This window comes from Sciurus vulgaris, assembly GCF_902686455.1.
Source record: "Sciurus vulgaris genome assembly, chromosome: 2".
Taxonomy (NCBI): Eukaryota; Metazoa; Chordata; class Mammalia; order Rodentia; family Sciuridae; genus Sciurus; species Sciurus vulgaris.
In genome coordinates, this window is record NC_136462.1 from 112156379 (window position 1) to 112171754 (window position 15376).

Genomic DNA, 15376 nt, shown 5'->3' on the forward strand with positions numbered 1-15376 from the left:
GTAGAAGAATGAGAAAGAAATCCTTTTTTGTTTGGTTGGTTTTGTTTTGTTTTCTTGTTTGTTTGGTACCATGGGCCCTGAATCATATCCCCAGTCCTTTTTATTTTTTATTTTGAGACAGAATCTCACTAAGTTGCTTAGGGTCTCACTAAATTGCTGAGGCTGGCCTCAAAATTGTGATCCTCCTGCCTCAGCTTCCTGAGCCTCTGGGATTTATAGGCATGTGCCAATACACCCAGGCAAAGAAATCCTTTTAAAGCCCATTTCTAGAATTAAATTCTAGCATCTTTCTATAGTCACCTTGAGACCAAGGATATAAAATCTAACTATGAATGAACAAACATGCGTTGATGATGCTTTTCAATGGTATTTCCCCAGAAACTTATCTCAAGAATATGTTTAGTTTTATACACCCTACTAGATTAGAACAGATGGGTTTCACAAGAACCTTTACCAGTTGCAAATTTTTCAGCAAGGGGGTGGTACTCAGAACCCATGTACCCATGATAGGCAAGTCCTCTACCACTGAGCTGCATCCCCAGCCCCTCAAATTCTAATATGATCTCAAGAACACTTGCCTACCATGTGCAAGGCTCTGGGTTCAATCTTCAATCCCTAGCACCACCAAAAAAATAAAAATAAAAGATTAATATTTCAGTGAAAAGCATATTACATTTTGTTCCTAATATTAGTACCCAGTTTGCCAGGGATTAGGGAGCCTGCATATGGGGGAATAATTTATAGCTATCATGCAAATAACATCCAAGGAGCTCAACACTTAATGCAATTCCCACACATTCACAAGTTTCTTTAATGACTCATAGTCATTAAAAATTATAGTTACCAAATGTGTTGCAGTGGTGCACACCTGTAATCCCAGCTACTTGGAAGATTGAAGTAGGAGGATCCCAAGTTTGAGGCCAGATTGGACAAGACAGCTAGACCCATCTGGGGGGGGGCGGGGAGAAAATGGTAGTTACCATCTGGACAGTTCTTTTACAAAAACTATATTGAATTTTCACCTGCTCATTATTTCCTTGAAACAAAGATCAGCAAGAATATCCCAAGGAAAAATACTTTTGAAGTTTTTTTACTTCCGATCACTTTCTTTTTCTCTAGTATGATTGTGCTGTAGCTAGTATTATGTGGTTGTTTATGCTTCCTAATATTCAGAGATGCTGGACCAGGCTTCTGTCGGTTTGAGAGTATTACAAAGCTATATTCAGCCAGGTGCAGTGGCGTACTCCTGTAATCCTTATGCCTCGGGAGGCTGAGGCAGGAGGATTGTGAGTTCAAAGCCAGCCTCAGCAAAAGCTGAGGCACTAAGCAACTCAGTGAGACCCCATCTCAAAATAAAATACAAAATGGGGCTGGGGATGTGGCTCAGTGGTTGAGTGCCCCTGAGTTCAATCCCTGGTACAAAAAAAAACAAAAAGCAAAACTATATTCAGATGAACTAAGACCAGTTTTTTTGTTTGTTTGTTTGTTGTTGTTTTTGTACCTGGGATTGAACCCAGGGGTGCTTACCCACTGAGCCACATCCCCAGCCCTTTTCATTTTTCATTTTGAGACAATATCTTGCTAAGTTGCTGAAGCTGACTTTGAACTCATGATCCTCCTGCCTTAACCACCCCAGTCACTGGAATTACAGGTGTGTGCCACCATGCCCAGCTAAGACCAGTTTTTTTATTTTTTTTTTTTTTATTTTTTTTGCAATGCTGGGGATTGAACCCAGGGCCTTGTGCTTGCAAGACAAGCACCCTACCAGCTGAGCTATATCCCCAGCCCTAAGACCAGTTTTTAAAGTTCTCTATATCCTCCTTTTTTATTTCTGAGAATCTGTTGGAAGGATTTACATCTGCCTTGGGGTATGTAAGAATCTAGAGAAACAGTGAGTGAGTGGGGCAATAATAAAAAATAGTAGCGTTATAATATGACTGCTCGGAGGCCCAAAGGAGATATTTGACAAATTGTCTTTTTTTCTGCCATAGCTGTGGCACCCACAGTCTTAGCAATAATCTGTTCCATCTACCCCGAAGCAAGAGTCAAAACCATCTCTAGATCTAAATAGGAACCATCCTTAAGCTAAACGTTTTATTTTAGACAGTATTTTGGGCTCCATGAAAAGCTACTTTAGAGCTACTGAGGAAAGATCCATAGGTGCAAATCTCTAAACATTCAAAAAATTCATGTACTATTGGCTGACATGGTTTTTAGCACATATTTAGGAGCCTTTTAAATGAATGTATGCGTGTTTTGTTGTACCTGTCTATACCTCTGTGGTAAGGTATGTAGGAAAAAAGCATTGGGCTGAAAGCAGAACTGAATTCTGGTGTTCACTGCCATTTATCAACATTGTGACTTTGAGCCAGTCACTTAGCATTCCTGGCCTCAATTTCCTGAGTGATCTGTAGTCTTTTCTGAAACCACAATTATGGCTGCATATAGGAAATGCAGACATGAATACTCTTTTTGCCTGCATGGCTTTAGGGAGAAATATTGGGGAATAATTTGTAATAGGCCTGCAAGTAGAATCCTAGGAGTTCACCAGTTAATGCAGTTCCCACACAAACACAAGTTCTTTCAACAAATCATATTTGTTGAAAGTGATAGTCATCATCTGGAAGGTTCTTCTGGAGGCTGCATCTAAACTGGTTTAGAGATGTTTTCTCATCAGGCATGGTGGTGTATGCCTGTAATCCGAGCTCCTCTGGAGGAGGAGGATTGCAAGTTCAAAGCCAGCCTCAGCAAACTAGCAAGACTCTGTCTCAAAAAATAAAATAGGGCTGGGGACATGGCTCAGTGGTTAAGTGACCCTGGGTTCAGTCCCCAGTACCAAATAAATAAAGATGGTTTCTCTTCTTAATAATATCCTGTTATATTTGTTCTTTGCCAAGGTTCTGTGACTCCCCCACCAGTGACTTGGAAATGCGCAATGGTCGAGGTAGAGGCAAACGAATGCGTCCAAACAGTAACACACCTGTCAATGAGACAACCACAGCCTCTGAAAGCAAAGGGACCAGCAGCAGCAGCAAAACCCGAGCAGGAGCCAATAGCAAAGGCCGCCGGGGCAGCCAAAATTCTTCAGAGCATCGCCCGCCTGCCAGCAGCACCTCAGAAGATGTGAAGGCCAGCCCTTCCTCAGCGAATAAGCGGAAAAATAAGCCCCTTTCAGACATGGAGCTGAATTCTAGCTCTGAGGACTCCAAAGGGAGCAAGCGTGTCCGTACAAATTCCATGGGCTCAGCCACTGGCCCCCTCCCTGGGACCAAGATGGAACCCACTGTTCTGGACAGAAATTGCCCCTCCCCAGTCCTAATTGACTGTCCCCACCCAAACTGCAACAAAAAATACAAGCACATCAATGGACTTAAGTACCACCAAGCTCATGCCCATACAGATGATGATAGCAAGCCTGAAGCTGATGGAGACAGTGAGTATGGAGAAGAGCCCACCCTCCATGCAGACCTCGGGAGCTGCAACGGTGCACCTGTTTCACAAAAAGGTTCCTTGTCCCCTGCCCGTTCAGCTACCCCCAAAGTTCGCCTTGTGGAGCCTCATAGCCCCTCTCCTTCAAACAAATTCAGCACAAAAGGCCTCTGTAAGAAAAAATTGAGTGGGGAAGGGGACACAGATGTTGGGGCCTTATCCAATGATGGTTCTGATGATGGACCCTCAGTAATGGATGAAACAAGCAATGATGCCTTTGATTCTTTGGAAAGGAAGTGTATGGAAAAAGAGAAATGTAAAAAATCCTCTAGTTTGAAACCTGAAAAGATTCCTTCCAAGAGCTTAAAGTCAGCCCGGCCCATTGCCCCTGCTATCCCCCCACAGCAAATCTACACCTTCCAGACAGCTACCTTCACAGCAGCAAGCCCAGGATCATCCTCAGGCTTGACCACCACAGTGGTCCAAGCCATGCCTAACAGTCCTCAACTCAAGCCCATTCAGCCCAAGCCTACTGTTATGGGAGAACCTTTTTCTGTCAACCCTGCTTTGACTCCAGCCAAGGACAAGAAAAAGAAAGACAAAAAAAAGAAGGAATCTTCAAAGGAACTTGAAAGTCCTCTGACCCCTGGGAAGGTATGTCGAACAGAAGAAGGCAAAAGCCCATTCAGGGAATCATCAGGAGATGGGATGAAAATGGAAGGACTCCTGAACGGTTCATCAGACCCCCATCAAAGCCGACTGGCTAGCATCAAGGCTGAAGCTGATAAAATCTACAGCTTTACAGATAATGCCCCTAGCCCTTCAATCGGAGGCAGCAGCCGCCTAGATAGCACAACCCCTACCCAGCCCCTGACTCCCTTACATGTAGTGACCCAGAATGGAGCTGAAGCCAGCTCAGTCAAAACCAACAGCCCTGCATACTCTGACATCTCTGATGCTGGGGAGGATGGGGAGGGCAAGGTGGACGGTGTCAAATCAAAGGACCCTGAACAGTTGGTTAAGGAAGGGGCTAAGAAAACTCTTTTCCCTCCTCAGCCACAGAGCAAAGACTCACCATATTACCAAGGCTTTGAGAGTTACTACTCTCCAAGTTATGCACAGTCTAGCCCAGGAACTCTGAACCCTAGCAGCCAGGCAGGAGTGGAGAGCCAGGCCCTGAAGACCAAAAAGGATGAGGAGCCTGAAAGTATAGAGGGGAAAGTGAAGAATGATGTCTGTGAAGAAAAGAAGCCCGAACTGAGCAGTTCCAGTCAGCAGCCCTCGGTCATCCAGCAGCGGCCCAACATGTACATGCAGTCCCTGTACTACAACCAGTATGCCTATGTGCCCCCCTATGGCTACAGTGACCAGAGTTACCACACCCACCTCCTGAGCACTAACACAGCTTACCGACAGCAGTATGAAGAACAACAGAAACGGCAGAGCTTGGAACAGCAGCAGCGGGGACTGGACAAGAAAGCAGAGATGGGTCTGAAGGAACGGGAGTCAGCACTCAAGGAGGAGTGGAAGCAAAAGCCATCAATTCCACCCACCCTCACCAAGGCTCCCAGCCTGACAGACTTGGTAAAGTCAGGACCCAGCAAGGCCAAGGAGCCAGGGACTGATCCTGCCAAGTCAGTCATCATCCCCAAGTTAGATGACTCTTCAAAACTCCCCAGCCAAGCCCCTGAAGGCCTTAAAGTGAAGCTAAATGAGGCCAGTCACCTAGGCAAGGAGGCCTCTGAGGCTAAGACAGGCACGGAGTGTGGCCGACAGGCTGAGGTGGATCCAATACTCTGGTACCGACAGGTAACTCTTGCCTTTGGGAGGAAGTGGAAATACTGTCTGATAAAACTGTCTGTCTCCATCACAAATCAGGGATGTCTGTAGATAAGGGTTCACAGAATTCATATTAGCAAATGCTGGGTGTGGTATACACCAGAATTCCCAGCAACTCAGGAGGCTGAGGCAGGAAGATCACCAAGTTCAAGGCCAGCCTGAGTAACTTAGCAAGCCCCTGTCTGAAAAAATAAAAACGTAAAAAGGACTGGGGTTGTAGCTCAGTAGTAGAGCACCTCTGGATTCAAACACTAATACCTTTAAGGAAAAAAAAAAATGTAGATTATTAGCAGGAATGTTGTATAATTTTAGGAATTCTCTATCTTCATAAATCATCTTAATGATTTTTTTTAAAAGCATTTTTAGCCAGGTGCAGTGGCATATGCCAGTAATCCCAGCAATTTAGGAGGCAGAGACAGGATTGCAAGTTTGAGACTAGACTAGTCTCAGCCACTTAGTGAGACCATCTCAAAATAGAAAGGAGTGGGGATAAAAAAAAAAAAAAAGAAAGAAAGAAACAATTCAAAAAAAAAGAAAGGAGTGGGGATGTAGTTCTGTGGTAGAGGGCCCTTGGATTCAATCCCCAGCCTCAGGGGATGGGAGGTAAGCACTACCTAGCTCTGTAAAAGATTTTTTTTTTTTTTCCTATTCAACAAGAAAGACCAAGATAAATTAGTTTGATTTGTGTAAGGTTACTTGAACCTTCACTTAGCAGAGCCAGGATGAAAATCTAGGTATCTTATTTCCTAGTCCAATATTCCTTCCACTGTTTATTTCCTATGGAATGCATTAATCCTATCTCTCCATTTTTTAGAGTAGGTCAAAAGTACACTACTCAATTTCTTTAAGAAGGATTTTATAGCCAGGCATGATGATGTCCGTAATTCCAGCTACTTGGGAGGCTGAGACAGGAAGATCAAAATTTCAAGGCCAGACTGGGCATCTTAGCAAGAGCTTGTCTGAAAATAAAATTTTTAAAATGAACTAGGGTTGTGGGTCAATGGTATAGCACTTGCCTAGTATGCATGAGGCCCTGTGTTCAATCAGTACTGAAGAAGGAGGAAAAAATAAAATAAAATGAGGATTTAGTAGGTGGGGTTAGAACAAAGAATTTAGAGTCTCACATCTCTCTTTACTCATGGAACTTAGACTCTCTTCCCTTCCCTATTGGTGGAAGTTTACCCCCTTCCTCTGACCTGGACAACAGTGATAGCTTTCTACCCACTGAGCTTGCTCTCAAGCAGAGAAACAGTAGAGACGGGGATATAGCTCAGTTGGTAGAGTGCTTGCCTGATATGTATAAGGATCTGGGTTCAATCCCCAGCACTCCCCCACCAAAAAAAAAAAAGGGGGGGTGTGCTGAAGAAGGGAAACAAGTTAAACATCTTAGAAAGAAGTAGCCTCTTCTCTTCCTGGAATCTTTGCCCCAGAATGTTTGTGCTTGCCTAGAGAACACACTGATAAGATTTTCCTTTTCTCTCCCTACATCGTTTCCTTGAGTGGGGAGCTTTTTAAACAAGAGAAACCAAAGTTGGATTGTAAGCAAAGATCAATAGAAGGCAGGATCCTACCCTGCCCCAGGTGTCTAGAGTGCTTGTATTTCTACTGGAACCTTGGTCTTTAACTATATCTCTGTCTTATGTGTACAACATTCAGTCCTCGTTCTGTGATTATTGTAGGAGGCAGAACCCCGGATGTGGACATATGTTTATCCTGCCAAGTACTCAGATATAAAGTCAGAGGATGAGCGGTGGAAAGAGGAACGGGATCGCAAATTGAAGGAGGAAAGGAGTCGGAGTAAGGACTCTGTCCCCAAGGAGGATGGGAAGGAAAGCACAAGTAGTGACTGCAAGCTGTCCACGTCTGAGGAGTCCCGCCTTGGGAGCAAGGAGCCACGACCAAGTGTCCATGTGCCTGTGTCCTCCCCCCTCACCCAGCACCAGTCCTACATCCCTTATATGCACGGCTACTCCTACAGCCAGTCCTATGATCCCAACCACCCCAGCTACCGGGGCATGCCTGCTGTGATGATGCAGAACTACCCAGGTACAGCACCCTAGTGCCAGCTCTGCTTCATTTACCAGGAAGGGAGATGAAACACAGATTTCAAACTCAGAGTTTTGTTTCTTGTCCCTAAGACTCAATGAGACTTGTTTAGATGACAACCCGTTTTGATTGCATCATTCTGTAAAGTGGTCACTCTAAGCTGTAGCTCCTTAAATGACTCCTGATTATAGTCAGAGGGACCAGCTCTCCCTTTCATTGTTCCAGCTAGAGGGTTGCCTCTACTGTCAGTTTTCACTGATACTCCCTTTTTAGTATCACCATCTTCTCTTAAGCTGAGATTTTTTTTTTTTTTAAGATATTTAGATTTTTAGATATTTAGAATTTTTCAATGTACAAGGCACTATGGGGAATGTAATAAAGAAGAGTAGTTCCCTTCTCAAAAACCTTACAACCTAATAGCAGGAGAGACACGTGGAACAAATAAAATTCAAATCAGAACAATGTGTATATTCAGTTGCAAGATCATGCTCAGCTGTAAGGTTGGAAGGCAATCAGTGATAGGAAGAGCAGTTTGAAGTCAGGGGATGTCTGGCTAGGTTCAGCTTGAGAAAGATTAGCTCTGTATACTGGTGTCCATGAGTTCCTGGAGTGAGGTGGGGCACAAAGTCAGGATTTAATCTTTTTAACTTTTTAGAAGAAAATGTTCTTATTCAACTCTACTTGCCAATTTCTGTTGCCCAAAGAGCCATGTGGGATTCTTCTGGGGTAGAAGGCACTCAATTTAATTTAACTTTGTGTTGTTATTTATCTTAACATATAATAATTGTACATATTAAGGGGGTATATAATGTCATATTTCAACAAATGTGTATAGCATGTACTGATCAAATCAGGATAATTAGCATTTTATGTTTGAGCCTTCAAGTTCCTTTCTTCCAGATCTTCATAAAATATAATAGGCCGGGCACAGTGGTGCATGCCTATAATTCCAGCAGCTCAGGAGGCTGAGAGGAGGATTGAGAGTTCAAAGCCAGCCTCAGCAAAAGCTGAGGCACTACGCAACTCAGTGAGACCCCATCTCAAAATAAAATACAAAATGGGGCTGGGGATGTGGCTCAGTGGTTGAGTGCCCCTGAGTTCAATCCCCAGTACCAAGAAAAAAAAAATTATATATCTATAAGTAGGCTTATTGTGAAATATAGTCACCCACATTGCTGTGGAGTACCAGAATATATTCCTTCTACCTGTTTGGATACCTATTATCCAACTTCCCTTTATTCCTCACCCCTCCCCCAACCCTTGGTAATCACTATTCTACATTCAGATTGACTTGGGCATTTTATTTTGTTTTATTTTATTTATTTTTTACAGTGCTGGGGATTAAACCCAGGGCCCTCATGCATGTAGACAAGCACTCTACCACTGAGCTACATCCCCAGCCCTGACTTGGGCACTTCTAAACTTACTTCTTAGAGCTTCCAACCTCCTACAGCCTAAATAATCATGACATTAAGAGAAATTCTAAGTAGGATAAGTAAGCTTTTCAAACATAAATGGAAAATTTTCTCACCTTGAGGTGTTCCTTATTTCCTGTTACCCACACTCATATATGTAAAATAATAGTTCTGTGTATTGTGAGGGCTTGCTACAGTCTAGCACTATCCTGAGTTATTTATGAATATTATTTTCTTGTCTTCATTTTGATGAAGAAACAAACTCAAAAAGGTTGTCAATTTGCTCAATATTACCGAGCTAGAAAGTCTCAGATGTACAGCTGATCGCAAGGCCAGCTGACTTTATGTCTTATGATCTTTCCAGTTATATCACCTCTCCAAAATGAATCAGAATATCTCAAAGAACCATAGCACGTCAGGGGCAATCAACTCCAGGAAACCGAGGGCATATTCCTGGCATCCCTTCACCAATTTTCCCTATAGAGTTCAGTAAAAAGAGGACAAGTCATTAGTCTCATCCCAAAGACACCATGATAGAAAATACCTCAGCCTATGCCTAGGAAAGCTAATGTCCTCCTAACCAAGCTTACTAAAGCAGTTTCTTCTACCTTTCACTTCCTTGATTACTTGATTTCTCCTTCCCCAGGTTCCTATTTGCCTTCCAGCTACTCTTTCTCCCCATATGGCAGCAAGCTCTCAGGTGGTGAAGATGCCGACAAGGCACGAGCCAGCCCCAGTGTCAGTTGTAAATCCAGCTCAGAGTCCAAAGCCCTGGACATCTTGCAGCAGCATGCCAGTCACTACAAAAGCAAGTCTCCCACGGTAAGGGAAGTACAGTGATCCTGGCTGTTATCCAAAATAACAGAGGTCCAAAATCTTGGAGACAGTGGGCAAATTCAGTTCCTAACCACAGTACAGCTTCACTGACTCATGGGGACACCTTCTTGGTTCAAAGGTGTCCACATTTTCAGGCAATGATAATGAGGGGCTCTGGTTATATCACTTATATGTCTCACTATAATGTTTCTCTGTGTTTCCTTTCCTTTCCTTTTCAGATAAATGATAAAACTTCTCAGGAGAGAGATCGGGGAGGCTGTGGGGTGGTTGGGGGTGGTGGCAGCTGTAGCAGTGTTGGGGGATCAGGTGGGGGTGAACGAAGTGTTGACCGGCCCCGCACCTCCCCTTCCCAGCGCCTGATGTCCACACACCACCACCACCACCACTTGGGGTATTCATTGCTCCCAGCTCAGTACAACCTACCCTATGCAGCAGGTAAGTCTGTTGTCCCCCATCATCTGTTTTTTTGATCTGCATCCCAGTAGTAGTGCCTGTAGCAAGGCCCCCCACCATAAGAACCCTTTTGTTTGTTTTCAAGATTCTGTCCCTCCAAAGTACAAAGTACTGGCCTGCAGTCATTAAAACATGACATGTATTTACTTCCTTATAGCCGGGGGATTCTCAAACTCGTCCAGAATGTTGACTTTGATGTTGAGAATAAGGAACAGGTGTTCGTTCCCACAGCCAAAAAGAAGCAAGCAGCTATTAAAAAAAAAAAAAAAAAAAAAAAAAAAACCTGAACTGTCCACCCCAGCCACTATATCTGGCGAAGGATCGGATTTTTTTCTGTCAGTACCCCAAAACTCGAGTTAGGAATTTAAGGGGTCTCTCCTCCCTGTGTCTAGTCAACTGGTGAAAAGGAAGTGTGAAGGGGAGGTTTCTGTGAATGCCACACTAACATGTCCTCCTGCTTGCCAGGGCTTTCTTCTACAGCCATTGTTGCCAGCCAGCAAGGCTCAACTCCCTCACTCTACCCACCCCCCAGGAGGTGAGAATGGTAAGTGACTTTTGTTTATTTGGGGTAACAGAGCCAGAGATAGCTGCTACCTGGATCACAGCATCCCTGTGCACCTAAGTGAGGGATAACTGAGGTGTAAGCAGTCTGGAAATGGTGGAATCCTGGCTAAGCCTCTTGTATAAGAGTCTCCTGTGAAGCTGTATGCATCTGAGAGACCTATGGAACATGTGACCCCTAGGGATTAGTACTGGCCAGTTAATTTTCTTGGAGCGCCATCTTGTGGTTATCATGACAGCAGGCTGAGTGCCTGGTTACCTGTCCATGTTTCCCTTACAGAACACCAAGTGCCCGGATAAAGTCAACTTCACGGGCCTGGACTGGCTCACCCAAGGAGGTGCTGGACGTGCCATTTAGACATCAGTTAAATGGTGTTGATCATCCTGTTTGCCGTTTCTACCATGCCTGAAGGCAGACCCTTGGCTCTCTCACCTCCACTAGACCCCTGGACTCCCTGACCCTCCCTCTTCCTCAGGAGCTGGAGAGCTGGTACTTAGCAAAAATATTTATTCTCTCAGCCACATTATGACTTTGTGGCCTCTGTGGAGATGAAGGCACGGGGAGCAACCAGGGGAACATGGCCTCAGCCCAGAGAAGTCACTGCTGTTTTCCCCGAGGCCTTGGTCTGCTGCTGAAGCAGTATGCCCTGTCCCCCAAGAGAGGGACATCTCCCCACCCCACCCAAGAACTGGGTAAGGTCTGAAGACAGCACAGCAGCCATACCCCCACCATCATTACCACCATCACCAGATCCTGCATCTCCCCAGTGGTTTGTGCCCCAGGAACAGACAGCATGTGGAGGAATTAGAATCTCAGGAAAAGATATTGGGGGCTGTTTTCTCTGTAATTGTGAAAACAAGGTCTTCAAACATAGAGACTTCCCCCTACCCTAACATGAGCACAGATAAAATGCTCAGAGCCTAGCCTGGAAAGGAAGACCAAGGCATTGCCCCACCGTGGCCTTGAAGCTGCCTGTCAGGCAGAGGGCAGGGGTTTCAACACCAGCACAGGGCTCCCCAGGGATACCAGGAATGAGCTGGAGCATGAAATTGAACCTGCATCCCCACTAAGTCCTGCTGCTTCTTATCTCCCAACTCCCTGTCCTCTTCTCTTCCCTCCTAACCCCTTGGTGCTTTTCCCAGGGGGATCCCCACACTGATCTTGCCTCTTCTTTTCCACTGCTTGGCTCTTAAGACTCAGGCAGATAAAATAGTATTCCCCTCAGTTTGGGGAAGCTTGGAGTCTGCTGGGTCACTTTAGGGCAAGGCCCAGAAGGCAGGCCCTGGGAGCATCCAGCAGTTCTTGGAGATGTCCTGTGCATTCAGCCATCTGAGTAACTTCCTCATTTAGGGCCACAAATGTATACAGCCTGATTCTGTCTACAAGTACATGATTTTATGTAGTTCAAACTATAGCCTCCGTATGTGCCAATATAAGCTGTGTGTCTTTGTAACACACATTTTTGTTTTAGGGGCCACTGGCCATGGGAGGTTTTTTGTTCCTCAGACCCTGGGAAAATACATCCAAGCATTGTTTGTCGGAGTCACAATGAATTCAGGGGAGCTGTGCTTTGAGGTAGCAAACATTTCTCTGCTCTCCTTAGAAATGCAGTCTCTCTGGGTCCAAGCTTTGTGCTCCATATACTGGGAAAATGATGATGATTCAGCAGCTGTATTGGAGTCACTTCTTCCCTGGGGTGTGGAAGTGTCATCTCTTTGTTCTCCCCTATCTTTCTTTGACCCTCTGGATTGAGAGAGACTGACTGACACCAGCCAAGGCTAGAGAGTTTGTGACCAGAGTGCCAAAAGTGAGGAGTTAATAGCAGGAATATGACTCTGACCTAATTTGGAGAATAGGGGGATGAGGGACAGTAAGCACAATGCCCAGTTGAGGGTAGTTTCTAAGAACCCTGCAGCCCTACACATAGATAGGCCTAAGTCATTTGTCCAAGAGGAGCCCCTCTGACCCACAGACCTTTCCTCTAGGCTCTCATATCCTTGTTTTTGTTCAAGTTGGGTTCTTAGCCCTCCCCTAAAGCCCATTATTTTAAACCTGTTGGCAAGGTCCCAAGCAACCTCCCTCACAGCTGTCATCCCCCTGCCTCCTGCTGCCCAGTGGGCAGTGCCCTGAATAGTGACTTCCCTTTCATCTATGGAAGTAGCTGTTGTGAACAGCTTCACTCCACCTGAGTCACCCCTACCAAGAAGGTGATTGAATTTCAGCCTGATATGCCTTCCCAGGCTCCTGCGGGGTGGAGCCAAGAGCCCATCTCTGTTGTTTTAAAATATTGTGGGTTTTGTATCTGTGGCGCTGGCCTGCAGCGTGCTATGTACATATTGTAAAGAAACTGTTGGAATAATTTTCTTTCTCATTTGGGCAGACATGGCCCCGCACTCGTGCCCTCCCACTTAGTTCTGTAACACAGAGGAGGAACTTCTCTATGTGTAGGGCAGCCCTGGGTTTTGCAGAAGGGAACAGCTGCTTCTCCCAGCCCCTTAAAAAACATTTAGCTCTTTGATCCTTATATCCAAGTCTCCCTCAAGGAGTAGGAGCTGCCTAGAAGAGCAGGTGAAAACAACAAAGGCAGAATGGCACTGCCTTCTCACCCTGAGCTTTCCTGGGTCCAGTCTTCCCTGAAGTAACATGAAGCAGAAGCAGCAGCAGCAGCAGCTGTGGAGATCCTTGACAAGTGCCAAGTGAAAGATTTGTCATCCACCTCTCCTATATGGGGAGGAGAAACACAGGTAGGGGCTACCTGTGGCACCCATGACCCAGTCAAAGGGACGAGACACTCAGCAAGGATCCTCACCCCACCAACAGAGGCTGGAAAGGTTTCTGGTTAAGGGCCAGACCACCAAACCAAGCCTCTCTCTGAGTCATCCCTGTCCAGGTTCCTACAAACATAGCTCCCTGGGCACCCCATGGAGGAGAAGCTACAGGGAAAGAGGACCTCATCCCCAAGAAAGGCAGCCACAGCTTGCAGAGCTGCTCTTTAGGATTCACATCTGCTTCTTCCTCATTTAAGATATGCTGGTTCCCTTCATCCTCCTTCCCTGCCTTATACATGTGTGTGTACATGCATGAAGTTTCCTTCTTACCCCACTCCTTCCACACATCTCAAGGACAAAGAACCACACAGACGGGTAAGAAGGCACCCTATGAAATGAAATGGTCATTTCTTAACTCTCCTCTCCAGACTCCAGGGTAGGGGTAGGAGAACTTCATTTAAGGAGTTGGGGATTAAGACTACAGAAGGGCTACAGAATTGTAGAAGCTTTGAGGCCCCTTCATGTCATGTACTTCCCCATTTACCCCATTACCATCCCACTGTCTACTCCGATGCCCCCAAGATCCAACTGGGCAGCTAACTGGCTCCAGAATTATGGGCCTTTGTCATTTGTTTTATTACTAGGGCATCCCAGGAAGCTTTCCAGTGATCCTCTGCCATGGGCTCCTTCTGGGATCAAGCTCCTCCCAGGCCCTGTCCCCTAGCCCCTCCTGCCCCAGCCCACCCGCTTGCCTTGGTGCTCAGCCCTCCCACTGGGAGCAGGTTGGGGCAAGCTGGAGGCCAGGGCTGGAGGGGCAGTGTTGCTGTTCATAGCTTTTATTCCATTGGCGTTGCTCTGTTGGATTTAATTTCAGTCTTCCTGATTCTTCCCTTCTGTAAAAGTGTACATTACCAAGTTCCTTGTTTTTTTTATATATATATATAAATATATATATATACAAACTGTACTCTTTTTGCCTTTGTACATTCAGGCAAGAAGAGAAAATAAATCTTTTTAAGAGACAATCACAAATCTGTGAGGGCTGCTGGTTATTTCTCCTGGAGTTTGCTGCTGAGCTGCCTCCTCCTCCTTCCCAACTTCTCTGTTTCCCCTCAGCTTTCCCCAGTATTCCTGGTCCTGCTCCATATGCATCCTCAGCTTCACCTTCCCTGGCTGATGGCAAGCTATTGAATCTAGTGTCCAGATTATCTGCCCTGTAGCCCTTTCCCTGCCCAGCACTGTTTTCTGGCTTAGCCCAGAATCTCTGTCCTGGCCTCTCCTCTTTTCACCCTTAGATCCCACTCACCAAAGTGGCTTTGGACCCTTGGGTATTCTGGGACCCATCTCCCAGAGGCCCTGGCTTGAATGCTCACCCATGAAACTATGCAGCTGGGAGCTCTCTGCCTAAGAGTTTGCACTACTTGAACTTGCCTGGGGGATTAGGAACGACTGGAAAAGGACCCCCAGCACTCCCCCATCCCACCCCCATGCATTCCAGCCTCCAAAGTGCTCTGCTCCAGAGCCCAGAGAATCATTCATGGCTGGTGGACTCCTGTAGTTACCCCATCAGAAAAAGGGCTAAGGGGTTATGGATCAAGAGCATTTGATCAGAATTTCAAAGGGTGATACCTTCTGAAACACAGCCCAAACAAACCATTGTTCCACCTTTCTCCTTTCCTCTACCTTCCTCCTCTCCCCTGCTTTTTTCCCCTTTGTCTCTTCTTCCTTTTCTTAATTGGCTTTGGAATTGAAGTATATTTTTAAATTATTTGTTGTATTTATTGAATAAAGTTTTTAATGTCCCTGTTCTTAAATTTAGACTTAGTTTGCCTTTCACATTTCTATCCCTCTCCACCCCCCGCCCCAAAAAAAACATTCTGCCTTCTAAGTTGTTTTTTTAACTGGAGTACAGACTTTGGATACCAAATTTCTTTCCTGTCAGTGACCTTCAATAGCCAAAATTTTTTGAAAGGGACATCCTGACAGGGTACCAGGGTTTCAAATTCAGTCCTTTCTTTTATCTCTGA

At 45.4% G+C, this 15376-nt stretch overlaps 1 protein-coding gene across 11 annotated transcripts in view; it reads left to right on the top strand.

Moving 5' to 3' along the window:
• Positions 1 to 15163, top strand: part of ZNF609 (zinc finger protein 609) — a 225949-nt gene extending 210786 nt beyond the window's left edge. For 8 of the 11 annotated variants that reach the window (XM_079125624.1, XM_079125630.1, XM_079125631.1 and 5 more), the window contains 6 exons: positions 2898 to 5238; positions 6948 to 7314; positions 9376 to 9551; positions 9785 to 10001; positions 10485 to 10563; positions 10861 to 15163. In XM_079125624.1, coding sequence (XP_078981750.1) covers positions 2898 to 5238; positions 6948 to 7314; positions 9376 to 9551; positions 9785 to 10001; positions 10485 to 10558 — 3175 coding nt within the window. In that variant the 3' untranslated portion in view covers positions 10559 to 10563; positions 10861 to 15163. Of the gene's footprint in view, positions 1 to 2897; positions 5239 to 6947; positions 7315 to 9375; positions 9552 to 9784; positions 10002 to 10484; positions 10564 to 10860 lie in introns of those variants that run through there. The other 3 variants (XM_079125632.1, XM_079125633.1, XM_079125634.1) reach the window with 3 other exon arrangements.
• The last annotated feature ends 213 nt before the right edge of the window (positions 15164 to 15376 follow it).